This window comes from Microcaecilia unicolor, chromosome 9, assembly GCF_901765095.1.
Source record: "Microcaecilia unicolor chromosome 9, aMicUni1.1, whole genome shotgun sequence".
NCBI classification, from domain to species: Eukaryota; Metazoa; Chordata; class Amphibia; order Gymnophiona; family Siphonopidae; genus Microcaecilia; species Microcaecilia unicolor.
In genome coordinates, this window is record NC_044039.1 from 31,658,876 (window position 1) to 31,674,381 (window position 15,506).

General features: G+C 44.2%; 1 protein-coding gene across 1 annotated transcript in view; it reads right to left on the reverse strand.

Moving 5' to 3' along the window:
• The window catches only part of ANO4 (anoctamin 4), a 223,269-nt gene that overhangs the window by 144,050 nt on the left and 63,713 nt on the right, over positions 1 to 15,506 (reverse strand). The window contains exon 3 of the mRNA XM_030214891.1: positions 12,273 to 12,470. Within this exon, the coding sequence (XP_030070751.1) occupies positions 12,273 to 12,470 (198 nt within the window). The remainder of the gene's footprint in view (positions 1 to 12,272; positions 12,471 to 15,506) is intronic.

The window sequence follows — 15,506 nt, forward strand, 5'->3', positions numbered from 1 at the left end:
AGCCTTCTCAGCCTCTCTTCATAGGAAAGTCGTCCCATCCCCATTATCATTTTCGTCGCCCTTCGCTGTACCTTTTCCAATTCTACTATATCTTTTTTGAGATACGGAGACCAGTACTGAACACAATACTCCAGGTGCGGTCGCACCATGGAGCGATACAACGGCATTATAACATCCGCACACCTGGACTCCATACCCTTCCTAATAACACCCAACATTCTATTTGCTTTCCTAGCCGCAGCAGCACACTGAGCAGAAGGTTTCAGCGTATCATCGACGACGACACCCAGATCCCTTTCTTGATCCGTAACTCCTAACGCGGAACCTTGCAAGACGTAGCTATAATTCGGGTTCCTCTTACCCACATGCATCACTTTGCACTTGTCAACATTGAACTTCATCTGCCACTTGCACGCCCATTCTCCCAGTCTCGCAAGGTCCTCCTGTAATCGTTCACATTCCTCCTGCGACTTGACGACCCTGAATAATTTTGTGTCATCGGCGAATTTAATTACCTCACTAGTTATTCCCATCTCTAGGTCATTTATAAATACATTAAAAAGCAACGGACCCAGCACAGACCCCTGCGGGACCCCACTAACTACCCTCCTCCACTGAGAATACTGGCCACGCAATCCTACTCTCTGCTTCCTATCTTTCAACCAGTTCTTAATCCATAATAATACCCTACCTCCGATTCCATGACTCTGCAATTTCTTCAGGAGTCTTTCGTGCGGCACTTTGTCAAACGCCTTCTGAAAATCCAGATATACAATATCAACCGGCTCCCCATTGTCCACATGTTTGCTTACCCCCTCAAAAAAATGCATTAGATTGGTGAGGCAAGACTTCCCTTCACTAAATCCGTGCTGACTTTGTCTCATCAGTCCATGTTTTTGTATATGCTCTGCAATTTTATTCTTAATAATAGCCTCCACCATCTTGCCCGGCACCGACGTCAGACTCACCGGTCTATAATTTCCCGGATCTCCTCTGGAACCTTTCTTAAAAATCGGAGTAACATTGGCTACCCTCCAGTCTTCCGGTATTACACTCGATTTTAGGGACAGATTGCATATTTCTAACAGTAGCTCCGCAAGTTCATTTTTTAGTTCTATTAATACTCTGGGATGAATACCATCAGGTCCCGGTGATTTACTACTCTTCAGCTTGCTGAACTGACCCATTACATCCTCCAAGGTTACAGAGAATTTGTTTAGTTTCTCCGACTCCCCCGCTTCAAATATTCTTTCCGGCACCGGTGTCCCCCCCAAATCCTCCTCGGTGAAGACCGAAGCAAAGAATTCATTTAATTTCTCCGCTACGGCTTTGTCCTCCTTGATCGCCCCTTTAACACCATTTTCGTCCAGCGGCCTAACCGACTCTTTGGCCGGTTTCCTGCTTTTAATGTATCTAAAAAAGTTTTTACTATGTATTTTTGCTTCCAACGCTAATTTCTTCTCAAAGTCCTTTTTTGCCCTCCTTATCTCCGCTTTGCATTTGGCTTGGCATTCCTTATGATCTATCCTGTTACTTTCAGTTGGTTCTCTTCTCCACTTTCTGAAGGATTGTTTTTTGGCTCTAATGATTTCCTTTATCTTACTGTTTAGCCACGCCGGCTGACGTTTAGTCTTTTTTCCCTTTTTTCTAATACGTGGAATATATTTGTCCTGAACCTCCAGGATGGTGTTTTTAAACAGCATCCACGCCTGATGCAAGTTTTTTACTCTGCGAGCTGCTCCTTTCAGTCTTTTTTTCACCATTTTTCTCATTTTGTCGTAATCACCTTTTCTATAGTTAAACGCTAGCGTACTTGATTTCCTAGTTTCACTTCCTTCAATGCCAATATCAAAACCGATCATATTATGATCACTGTTATCAAGCGGCCCTCGTATCGTTACCCCCTGCACTAGATCATGAGCACCACTAAGGACTAAGTCTAGTATTTTTCCTTCTCTTGTCGGCTCCTGAACTAGCTGTTCCATGAAGCTGTCCTTGATTTCATCAAGAAATCTTATGTCCCTTGCGTGTACAGATGTTACATTACCCCAGTCTATATGCGGGTAATTGAAATCCCCCATTATTATTGTGTTGCCCAGTTTGTTTGCGTCCCTGATTTCCTTTAACATTTCCGCATCCGTCTGTTCGTCCTGGCCAGGCGGACGGTAGTACACTCCTATCACTATCCTTTTCCCCTTTGCACATGGAATTTCAATCCACAGTGATTCCAAGGAGTGTTTTGCTTCCTGCAGAATTTTCAATCTATTTGATTCAAGGCTCTCGTTAATATACAATGCTACCCCTCCACCAATCCGATTCACCCTATCACTACGATATAATTTGTACCCCGGTATGACAGTGTCCCACTGGTTATCCTCCTTCCACCAGGTCTCAGAGATGCCTATTATATCTAATTTTTCATTTAGTGCAATATATTCTAACTCCCCCATCTTATTTCTTAGGCTCCTGGCATTCGCATATAGACATTTCAAACTATGTTTGTTGTTCCTAAGTACATCATGCTTAGTACTTGACAGTATTAATTGGCAATCTTTTGTCTGATTTTTATTGTTATTTAAAGATACCCGATCTACTACAATCTCTTTTGCAACCTCACTATCAGGATACTCTATCTTCCCTGTTATGGTGATATCTTTGAAAGATACCTTATCCCGAACCATGCTCTTTTGAGCGACTGTCGGCCTTCCCCCCATTTCTAGTTTAAAAGCTGCTCTATCTCCTTCTTAAACGCCGATGCCAGCAGCCTGGTCCCACTCTGGTTAAGATGGAGCCCATCCTTTCGGAATAGGCTCCCCCTTCCCCAGAATGTTGCCCAGTTCCTAACAAATCTAAAGCCCTCCTCCCTGCACCATCGTCTCATCCACGCATTGAGACTCTGGAGCTCTGCCTGTCTCTTGGGCCCTGCGCGTGGCACAGGTAGCATTTCAGAAAATGCTACCCTGGAGGATCTGGATTTCAGCTTTCTACCTAAGAGCCTAAATTTTGCTTCCAGAACCTCTCTCCCACATTGAATGAAACATTCACAAGTGCTAGGGGCATAAAAATGCGCAGGGGGAGGTGCATGAGTGGCACTTGAGCATGTCAAACATTTATATGCAAAGGTTATAAAATATTGTCATTTATGTGCTAACAAGGTTGGTCCTAGGCAGAGGCAACGGGGGTGGCCAAACAAAGCCCCATGCTCCTAGGGGCCCCATGGCCTTGGCATGTCCCCCCCCCCCCTTACCCCGTACCTTAAAATGTGTATCTACACTTCTCCATAGAGAGTGGTTGGCAGCATTTGCGATTTGCATAGCCCATTGGCCGCAGAGCCCCGAGCCTGCTTTCTACCGCATCTTGCCCCCTTTTGATGTCACTTCCTGCTTTTGCAAGGGTGGGATGCAGCAGAGAGCAAGTTCTGGGCTTGGCAGTCAACAGGCTATGTGAATTGCTGCCACTGCCCGTCATGCTCTATAGAGAAACTCAGATGCATGTTTTAAGGTATGGGTCAGGGGGGTGTTCTAAGGACAGGGGGATGTGTCGGGGAACAGTCCACTGATCTGGTCTGCAAAGGGCCCTGCCCTTGCTAAGGCCAGCCCTGTGTGCTAAAATGAAACATTTAGGTGCATGCAATGGCGGCCCTACCATTAGGCCACCTGAGGCGGGGGCCTCAGGCGGCATGCTCCCCTTCCCTCCTCAACCCTCTTCCCCACGTTTAACCTATTTTTTTCCCAAAAGGCAGCAGTGGCATCAGCAGCGATTCCAATAGGTTGCCTGCACTGGCCTCTTCTCCCACTGCAGCCCGCCTCTCGACGTAACTTCCTGTTTCCTCAGAGGTGGGATGCAGTAGAGCAAAGAGGTCGGTGTTGGCGGCACCATGGCAGGGAAGCTTATGGGAATCGCTGCCGCCTTTTGGAAGAAAAAATAAGGTAAACATGGGGATGAAAGTTGAGGAGGAAAGGGGGGAGATGATGGACCGGGAAGGTGGCATCTCATCCCTGCCTCAGGTGGCAGATATTATGGTGAGAATACTAAAAAAAAACCAAAAACTTTAAGACAATCCATGAACGTAAGACCTTTGAAGTCAAAATGATTGAATATTTTGACACCCACCAGACAGGACTTAACAAAGATCTGGGTTTTCTAGCCCATTATAAACCATAAAATTCTGTTGCTTTGTCACCTTCTTATCTACCATGCATCTCTCCCTGTCTCTCATCCACCCAGCTCCCCATGTTTCTCACCTTACCTACCCCACCCTTTTCCTGTGAAACTCTCATTGGAATGTTTTGGTGTTTCACTTATATATACCTTATCAACATTTGCTCATTTCTGAACTGAAGAAGAAGGGTTACCTTCGAAAGCTAATCAAAAAATGTATTAAGTTAGTGCAATAAAAAAGGTATCATCTTATTTTCTTCTCTCTGTTTTGTTTTATTTCTGCTTATTTACTTTAAAAGTGGACTAATACAGCTACTATATCACTCTACGCAGGAGTTTTAAGAGAAATCCTTTTGTTCTGTTTTATGGTTTAATGTGATTTGGAAATGCTTGATGGAGAGCAGGGAGGTAGACAGGATATAGCTCATTAGGGGTCTAGCACTCTTTCACTCTACCCCTTACCCACCCACCCCCGATGTTCTATGTTTCTTATACAGATTGGCTTATACCCCAATAACTAAAATTCTTCCTGCTTTGCCAAATTAATTAAAGCACTGGCAACCATCTATTAGCTGACTTTTGTGTTTTTACATCTTATCCTTTGTTTTCTTGTATCTAAGATTATTGATCTCTATTGCAGAAGCTGTATTAAGCCAACTTTAAATACTAAATGCTTTGCTGTTTTTGTATGTAGATTGGATCTAGGGCAAAGTATTTTCTACTGAGTCATCAAATTAGAAAACATTAGTCCTTGTCTTCAATTAGACTCTGCCCCCCATCCTAGTCCTCAGATCCTCAAATATCTTTCCAGAGTCTCCCCAAATTCCTACTTGTCTTCCTTGGCCAAGTTTTGAACTCCACAGAGCAGGATCCATGTCCTAGATGTTCCTGTACAACACTGCTTAGCCTCAGTAGCACTATATAGATACCAAGAAAGAATGGAGCAGAATATTAAAGTTATCTTTGAGAAGTCCTCTCTGTCTCCCCTTTTCTATCTGTAAACTCCTTCCTATAGAGGTGCACATTCTGAATCCATCTTAGACCCTCTTCCAGGTATTACTTCACTCTTCCAATCCCAATAAAACTAGAGGGTCTGATATTCAAAGGATTTATGTTCTTAAATTCTGGGTCCTTTTACTAAGCTGCAGTAAAAATAGGCCTTAGCACGTCCTTACGCGGGCCTTTTGCCATGAACTAAAGCCAGTTTTACAATGGCCATAAAAACTCAGATTTTCTATTGCACAGCCAGCAGGGGAAGACTGGTCATTTGGGCAACTAAGCAGTGCCCAAGGGCCCAGGAGCTGTAGGAGGCCCAGAGGCTCTGCCTAGTTGCCCACCACCACACACTACAGCCCTCCCTGAAGGCCCTACCTTGAAGGGCCCTGGAGGTCTAGTAGACTTTGTGGGGGCAGGAAAGAATCCCACTCTTTGCTGCCCACTGCTGCTACTCTGACTGGCGCCGTTGTGTTTTAAAAATGGCTGCTAAGACTTCCTGCTGCAGTCAAGCAAGATTGTTGAGACCCGTGAGGCTACCACAGAAAATCTCTCCAGTCATTTTGAAAACACGGCGGCGCTGGGCACAGTAGAGACAGCAGGCAGGAAAGAGTGGGATTCTTTCCTGCCCCCAAAGAAGCCATTAGACCACCAGGGCTCTTCAAAGTAGGACCCACTTTGGCTCAGGGGTCTGTAGTATATGGGAGGGGGTGGCAACTGCAGCAATGGGGGGCTGTAGCGTGCAGGGGGGGCAGCAGCACAGCAGTGGGCAGCACCACACTGGGACAACAATGGGGCAATGACCACTGACCTGGTGGCATGGTCTCACACACCACCAGCATGGTAAGCCTGCAGCACATATCAACTGCCATTTACCGTGGGTAGGCACCCCACAGTGTTTTCAGCATGCACCAAATTCAGAATTATCATCCGGGGCATGTGGTAGCCAGACAGTGCCAATTTGTTATGTACTGGACAGGCGTAGGCCTTTAAGCCCCTTTGTAAAAGGGCCCCCAAGTGCCTGATGCAGCTTAATAAAAGGGCCCCCTTGAGAGTTATGTTCCTAAACTGACCTCTTTGAAAATATTCTAGGGCTGAGTGCACAACTTTATACTAAAATTTCACTAAACTCCTATATTTAGGAACATAACAAAATGGTGAATGAAGGGGTGGGAACTACGGCTGGGCTCCTATGGTAGCCCAGCAGTAGTTCTGGATTAGCATCAATTGCCGCATGCCAACCAGTTTGTAAAAGGGGCCCCTAAGTGACTTGGAGGGGCATTTTCGATAGAACGTCTAAATCAGAATTTGGACGTTTTACAAAAACGTCCAAATTCTGAACAGGAAAGGAAGTCATTTTCGAAAAAGATAGACGTCTATCTTTTGTGTTTGAAAATGCTATGGACGTCGTTCTTCCTTTTTTTTTTTTGGTCCATTTTTGAACAAAAGACGTCCAAATACAAAACCTCCAAAACAGAGGAGGAGTAGTTTAACGGTTAGTGCAGCAGGCTTTGATCCTGACAACATGATTTCAATTCCCACTGTTGCTCCTTGTGACTTTGGGCAAGTCAAATGCACAACTGGCATTTTTGGACTTAGATATGACATCTAAGTCTGAATTTGGACGTTTTTTGTAAAACATCCAAAATCAGAACAAGAAAGGTCATTTTCTACAAAAAAAGTATATCTTTTCCTTTTGAAAATGCTGTTTGGAAAAATGTTTTATGATTTGGGGGAGTAAAGGGAGGTGATCCCTGATTCCCTTCAGTGGTCTTTTGGTCACTTGGGTCTTTTGATCACTTGGGGCACCTCTTGTGTGGAATAGAGGAATAGCCTAATAGTTAGCACAGCAGACTTTGATCCTGGGGATGTGGGTTCAATTCCCACTGAAGCTACCTGTTATACAACAGGTCTACTCAAAACATCTAAGTTTTAGTCTTGGACCTTTTTGTTTTGTTCCATTATGGCTGAAAGACGTCTAAGTCTTAGGAACACCCAAGTCCCGCCTTGAACACGCCCCTGGCACGCCTCCTTGAGATTTAGACATCCTTCAGATAGACTTCAGAGAAAGACGTCTAAAAATAGGTTTTGAAAATACTGATTTGGACATCTTTCTAAGATAAACATCCAAATGTAGACTTATGTCACTTTTTGAATGTTTTTCTCTTTTGAAAATGAGCCTGTTGCCAAAGATCACAAGGAGCAGCAGTGGTATTTCAATCCACTTGGTTGGCGCTCTAACCACTAGGCTACCCCTCCACTAGACTTGGCCAGTTATTCCCAAAAGGATGTATAATTAAGTTTGTACCTTACATAATGTTATTATTGTATATGCTGTTACATTGATATATGTGATTCCTATATATTTTTTTTTTCAATCATCTTTATTATTCATCAAACAGGATGTACATATTAACATAAATTGGACTTACACTTGAAAAACATCCTCCTTTCTCAAACATTTTTATCACAAAACTTTTGACTTTTTCTTTTCTATTTCCCCCCACCCTCCCCACCCTTTCCCCTACTATCCCCCCCCCCCCTCTTCACCCTATCCAAAACCTCCCTTCCCCCTTCTTATATTGTTTTGTTAATTCCAGTACTTTAAGAGTTCAAGATTCTACTACGTGCTGTCGGGGTGAGTGAATCCCAAAATGGAAGCCATGTTGCACAAAACAAGTTTTCTTTCGGGGAGGCCATGTCAGAGACTCCCGCTCGTTCGCAGGAGCTAAGGAGTATCATAGCCGACCTCCAGTGAGATATCTTTGGACTCTCCGGGTCCAACCGTGATTCCTATATTTTATTGAAGTCTATGTAAATTGTAAACTGATTATAATTTTATTTGTGAGTCTAGAAATACTAATAATTGAAATGATTATTCCTAACAAGCCCTTTCTTGCGGTCTTCCATGTAAAGTCCCTAAAAACCCATCAGTAGTTTGAATCTGCGGTACTTCTAGGTGCTGTGTTTCATGCCCTTCCATTTTACCTTCTGCTACTGTGTCAGTGAAAGTAGATCTCTGGAACAGAAGCTTCCTAACTTGCCACATTAAATATTGAAATTCAAGTGACCCTGGCAGCTTCCCTGTGCTTTCCCTTCCCTTAGACTGCTCATGGACCAGCCTATTTATTCCTATCTCACACCTATATCTCAAGATTTGTGTCTCTTTGGCCTATATTTTAATTGAAAGAAGCCTTTATTCAAAGATTGGGAGCAATGACAAAATGCAAACAATTAGGTAGCAAATGTGACATTACAGAGATTTGCTAACAATGAATACCAAACTAGGAACCACCAGCAGTTAACATGAAAAAGCTCCCACAACCAATGAAACACATATTAATAAACTTCAGTATTTTTAGGATTTAGTAGAGTTAATCCCACCCCCTACCCCACCCAACCAACAGAAGAAATGGAAAAAAACCCACCCATACACCCCTCCACCTTCCCCCTCCCCCTACCCTATTCCTCAGCATCATATAAAGGACAGCAACAGTTTTAGATATTGGAGAACTTGGGGAGTGGATGAGACTCTAAGGAGCTCATTTTCAAAACAACAACAACAAAAAAAAAATCCAAAAAGCATCATAAGTTGGCAGAAGGACATTTTTCTCTGAAAAACGTCCAAGCTGCAATTTTCAACACTACAATTTTAGATGTTTTGCTCCACAGTTAATCCAAATTTCAAGGGGGCATATTGGGGGTATGTTTTGGGTGGGACACAGGCGGCACCAGAAGACAGACATTTTTCTGCAATGATGGAACAAAATGAAAATGTCTAGGGCCAAATTAAGATGTTTTGGGCTACACCTGTTGCAATCACGACTATGTGACCAAAAGGTGCCCTAAATGACCAAATAACCACCGGAGAGATTAAGATATTATTATTATTATTATTATTACATTTATATCCCGCGCTTTCCCACTCAAAGCAGGTTCAATGCGGCTTACACAGTAAAAGGAGTACAAAATATTATTAGAGGGTAAAAATTAAGTATATTAGAATAAAGGACGAGATGAATAGGTAGAAATAGGCCATGGAGAGGGGAGTGAGGTGGGAGATGTAGTTAAGGTCATTGTCGTATAAACCCCCTTACTCCCCCAATGGACACTGATCCAGTGGCGTACCAAGGGGGGGGGCGGTGGGGGCGGTCCACCCCGGGTGCATGCCGCTGGAGGGGTGCCGCGGCGCGCGCCTGTCAGCTGAGTTCGTTGACTTTGCTAACTTTGCTGCAGCTCCCTCTGCCCCGGAACAGGTTACTTCCTGTTCCGGCCGGGGCAGAGGGAGCTGCAGCGAAGTTAGCAAACTCAGCTGACAGGTGTGCGCCGCAGCACCCCCCCCCCCCCCCCAGCGGCGTGCACCCGGGGGGGGGTGTCATTTTGCCGGGGGGGGGGGGCGCATCGGCGCTCCGCCCCGGGTGTCATGCCGGCTAGGATCGCCACTGCACTGATCCCCTCCCATCCTCCAAAGATGTGAAAGAATCAATACACAGCCGCTTTAAGACAGCTTCAGATGTTATGGCCAATCCTACTAGAGCAGCAAGCAGGTCCCTGGAGTAGCCTACTGGTCGGTGCAGTGCACTGTAGAGAAGGGAACCAGGCCTATATCCCACTCTAACTGGTACACTTGCGGTGGAAAGTGTGAGCCTCCAAAACCCACCAAAAATCTACTGTACCTACATAGAGGTGACACCTGCAGGCATAAGGGCTATTGTAGTGGTGTACAGTTGGGTACAGTAGGTTTTTGGTGGGTTTTGGAGAGCTCACCATACAATGTAAGGGGGTAACAGTGAGATGTGTACCTGGGACTTTTTATGTAAAGTCCACTGCAGTGCCCCCTAGGGTACCCCACTGCTCTGCTGGGATGTCTAGTGGTCAGTCTATTAAGAATGCTGCCCCCCCGTACATCCCAATGGCTTTGTTTTTGTGCGTTTTTCATTTGGATTTTTTTTCACAAAAAATGGTCCTAAAATATAGACGCACTGAGCACAAGAATGTCGCGGCGCCGGACAACCATCAAGGGGGCGTGTTGGTAGGGTAGTGAAGGCGGGACGGGGGGGCGGGGCGGGGGCGCGGGTAAGAGATGGCCAGCTTCGCCTTATAATGGAAAAAAAGAGGCCAGCTCGAACGAGCATTTCGCCGGCCGGACTTGGTCCATTTATTTTTAGGACCAAGTTTGGAAAAAGTGCCCCAACTGTCCAGATGACCACCGGAGGGAAGCGGGGATCACCTCCCCTTACTCCCCCATTGGTCACTAACCCCCTCCTACCCAAAAAAAAACTAAAACTTTTTTTGCCAGCCTGTATGCCAGCCTGAAATGTCATACCCAGCTCCTTGATAACAGTATACAGGTCCCTGGAGCAGTTTTTAGTGGGTGCAGTGCACTTCAGGCAGGCGGATCCAGGCCCATCCCCCCCTACCTGTTCCACTTGTAGTGGTTAATGTTGAGCCCTCCAAAAAACCCCCAAACCCACTGTACCTACATGTAGGTGCCCCCCTTCAACCCTTAGGGCTATGGTAATGGTGTAGAGTTGTGGCGAGTGGGTTTTGGGGGGGATTGGGGGGCCTCAGCACCCAAGGTAAGGGTGCTATGCACCTGGAAGCTATTTTTGTTTTGGGGGTTTCTTTTTTGTAAGTGCCCCCTAGGGTGCCCAGTTGGTGTCCTGGCATGTGAGGGGGGGCCAGTGCACTACAAATGCTGGCTCCTCCCACGCCCAAATGCCTCGCATTTCGCCGAGTTTGAGATGGCCGGGCCCGGTTTCCATTATGGCTGAAAAACGAAGCCGGCCATCTCATATAAACCCGGCGATCCTGCTCTAAACGTGGCGAGCAATTTGGCTGGCGCCAAGCGTATTTCGAAAATACGCTTGGCTCCGCCCCGTTGCGTTGCAGAGCCAGCTCCGAAGATGGCCAGCCATCGATTTGGCTGGCCCCGTTCGATTATGCCCCTCAATATAAGCAAAACTACACAGAAGAGGTATGATCAAATCTTGATTTTCCACTAATGATTCAAGCCACTGCATTCTGTGCCACCTGTAAAGATTTTAGTAACCTCTGTGGTAGCCCTAGAAGTAGACTATTAAAGTAGTTGAAATGTGGGACAATCAGGCTTTCACCTAACTAATTTTAGGGGTCCTTTTACTAGGCCGTGGTAAAAACTGGCTTGCGCTTTTGGACACACGCAGAAATATTTTTCAGCGCACGTACCAAAAATGCCTTTTTAAATTTTGTTCCGAAAATGGACGTGTGGCAAAATCAAAATTACCGTGAATCCATTGTGGGTGTCTGACCTTACCGCCAGCCATACACCTAGTGGTAAAGAATCTGTCAATAGTGACCTGCGCACGTCCACTACGTACATCCGAAAATATTTTTCAGACACACATAGCGGACGCACGCCAAAAATGAAATTACCACAAGAAGCATGCGGTAGTCAGATGGTAAGTTCATTTTGGCGTATGTTGGGCGCGAGTAGCTGCTTACGCGGCTTAGTAAAAGGGGCCCTTAGTTTGTAGAATATCACTTGAATCATTTGTTGTAATAAAAACTTTATTCAAATGTTTAATATAACATTTGTTCATCTCTCAATCACACAATGTTTCCATTGACTAGCAATCATATTCATTGATTTCGGGCCTCTGGCAGCATAAGACACTGCTTATGTGTCTGAACAGTCTTATAGTCCATCCCTTTTTGAACAGAATAGCATAGAATTACTTTGATCAATGATACTGTTCAATATTTCTAATCATTTGGGTTTTTATTGAACCATAATTACAGTAGTACCTCGGTTTTCGTTGACGTCGGTTTTCATTGGTTTCGGATTTCGTTGATTTTTTCAACGAGAAATTTGTCTCAGTTTTCGTTGGTTGCCTCAGATTTCATCGAAAAAGAAGGACGTCCATCTCCAAATTTGTATCGGAAGATGGACGTCCTTCTCCCGATTTTGGGCGTCCTCGTTAATTGCCTCGGTTTTCATCGGTTTCGGATTTCGCCGATTGTTTTTGGACGGATTATCAACGAAAACCGAGGTTTCACTGTATATACAAATTGGAATTGCCCTTAGCATCCATCTGTGTGGTCAATCTTGGTGCTTGCTGTTTGGCTGTTATTTTTACCTTGGTGAGGGATTTTTCTTTTTGCATTTGATGGTACTGCTTCAGAAGAGGTGGCCTCCATTCTTATTGGTCTTCTGGCTGTTGGAAGTGAAGAATGCCTGACCACAGGCTGTCGTTGAGCAATGGAATGGCTTGCCACACTTCTCCTCTGATAGACAGGCATGCGCTTTTCAGCGCCATGAATAGAGGTATTTATACCTGGTAGAAATGAAAAGAATGCCTTGTTAAGAAATAAGAGCACCTGCTAGCTAACAAAAGAAAATAGAACATATTGTACTTTCAGCTAATTCACTGACAGATTGGACTCCAGTACTTCAGACATCATGCCACAGATAGTTTTCAGGATAAACATTTTTAATGCGCTGCCACGTAACCTGAAAACGGTCTGTGAATTGACCAATTTCCGCAAACTATTGAAAACCTATCTTTTCGACAAGATATATCACAAAGATCAACATGTGTATCTGTATAATTCAACATGTGTAACTGTATAGTCTTAAAACTTCTAGACTGTCTTATAATGTGTTATGTCTTTCTGCTCTAACGCCCTCATCTATCTTACTACCATGTAACACAAAACCCTCTGTAAACCAAATGTATATTCAATGCTACTTCCAGTATCCATGACGAAATGTAAGCCACATTGAGCCTGCAAAGAGGTGGGATAATGTGGGATACAAATGCCATAAAATAAATAAATAAATATAATATATCAAAGATACATTTCAAGAAGAAAATACATAATTCTTACAATTAAGAGAATTAAAACAGCATAAATCTGAAATGCACATCAAAACAAAGAAATTATGGGCATTGATGAAATGTAGTCCACTAGGAAATGATGGGGGCGGGGGAGGGGTAAGAACTAAAACCATAGGAAGCTGGATCAAAGAAAAAAGGAAAGGAATAATACAATGTACCCTAATACAATAATGATCAAAGTGCTGGCTAATGGATAGCCTTGCAACCTTTCTTCCAGCTAGACCAGGGATTCTCAACCCAGTCCTCAGGACACAACAAGCCAATCTGGTTTTCATGTAATCCAAAATGAATATGCATGAGAGATTTTCATACAATGGAGGCTGTGCATGCAAATTTATCTCTTGCATGTTCATTTGAGGTATCCTGAAAACCTGACTGTCTTGAACTGTCCCAAGGACTGGTTTGAGAACCACATCCAGACAAAACCTTAACTGAGAGAATTCAAAGAATACAAAATCCTTGGGCCCAATATTTGCAGCTAGTATTCTGAATAGACTTTGCAGACAGCTAATGCTCACTGGGGCCAGTCAGTGTTTTCCAGCAGCAATAAATGGTGCCCAAAATTAAGCGCCTGGATGATCTGCATGAAGTTAGTATTCTGTAAAGGGTGCTCTGTGTGTACGTTGTACGTGCAGGACATCAGACTTACATGAAACAGAACGAAGCCTTGCACCAGAAGAAGAGGACTTCGCCAGCAAAGGTAGGTGGCGGCGGGGCAGGGTTGTTGGCGGGAGGGGGTCGAGAGGGTTCTTGGCAGGGGGAGGTCAAAGTTGTTGGTGGTGGTGGCGGCGGCGGGGGGGGGGTCAGCAATGGCGGAGGGGTCGGTGAAACTCAGAGGAGAGGGGGGCATGGAACTCGGACGGGAGTGGAAGGAGGGAGGGAGGGTGGCTGGTGCTGGGTTCCCTTCCCTGTCACTTCCCATTGGTCTGCCCTGTGATGTCATCCCCAAGGCGGACCAATGGGAACTGCTTTACGAATCCAGGCATCCAGACGGAGGTGCAAATTATTATATAGGATATATATGAATTGATGCTCAGATTTTAGATTTAGATTTATCTGTTCTTGATGCAAGCGATACCCGAAACATGACCACATTGGGCACTTTTTAAACAAATTGATTGATACCATACTGCCATCGTTTGGCTTGATTGTCCTACTGCTACCACTGGTCATTTTCCTGTTAGGACACCGCTGACATCCTGCTTCTCTTACAAGTGACAGCATCAAAGTCTGTAGCAAATGGCATGACTGCTGTTAGCACCTGGGCATTGACCAATAAACTGAAATTGAATTCGCAAAAAAACAAGGTCCCATGGTTCCGAAATCAGGGAGTTGAGGTCCCATCATCAATATCTTTGTCCAATGGTTAAAGCTTTACAGTCGAGTATGAAACCAGAGTACTATTAGTCTTGCTTGACTCTTCACTCACCTTCTCTTCCCATATTAACCAGCTATGGAAGAAAACACTATTCAAAATGAGACAGCTAGGTCTAGTCAGATCATTCTTCGACCAAAAAGCCTTTGCACTACTAGTCCAAATGTTAATCCTACCTCACTTGGATTTCTGTAACGTTCTATTTCTTAGTATTAAGTGTCAAGATCAGAAAAAAAAAAAACTGCAAATCATATATAATAAAGCTGCTAGACTAATACACAGATTCAATAGATATACCAGTGCTTCAACTCATCTTAACACACTGCACTGGCTTCCCATAGCAGAAAGACTCAGATTCAAAGCTACTTGTTTAGTTTTTCAAATCTTACAGGATTTCACCTCTGAACTGATAAGACCACTTCGCTACATTTGGTCAGTCTAACAGACTGAAAGAGCAACGCTAGCATCTCTATTCCCCCGTATTTGGAGTCAAAATATGGAAAACTCTACCTATTCCCATCAGAACAGAAAACAGCTACCTTAGATTCAGGAAGAGGCTAGCCCATTATAAACCATAAAGCTGTATGTCTCTGTTGATCACCCTCCCCTCACCTATCCACACCCATCCTGTTAGAATATCAATGATATGCTTTGATGTCCCCATGCATACCTCCTACCCACCCCCCTCCTCCCACCTTGTCAGACTGTCATAGTAATGCTTGAATGTTTTCACTTATATACACTGTCAGCTAGCACATTTGCTTATTTCCGATCTGAGGAAGAAGGGCAACCTTCGAAAGCTAATCAAGAAATGTATTAAGTTATGTCCAATAAAAAAGGTATCATCTTATTTTCTTTGCCATGTTTTATTTTGTTTGATTTCTATTGATAACAGGAAGAGGCTAAAAACCTTTTTCGTTCCAAAGACAGCTTCATAACAATCCATTGGCTTCTACCTCCTAGTATCATCCATTATCATTTCCTATAATGTTTGTGGTCTCATGCATTACACCAGTGGTCTTTAATTGTTCTCATACCTCACACTAATATTATCAGCTTTTGTCTCACCTAGAATGTAAATCGCACTGAACCCTGGA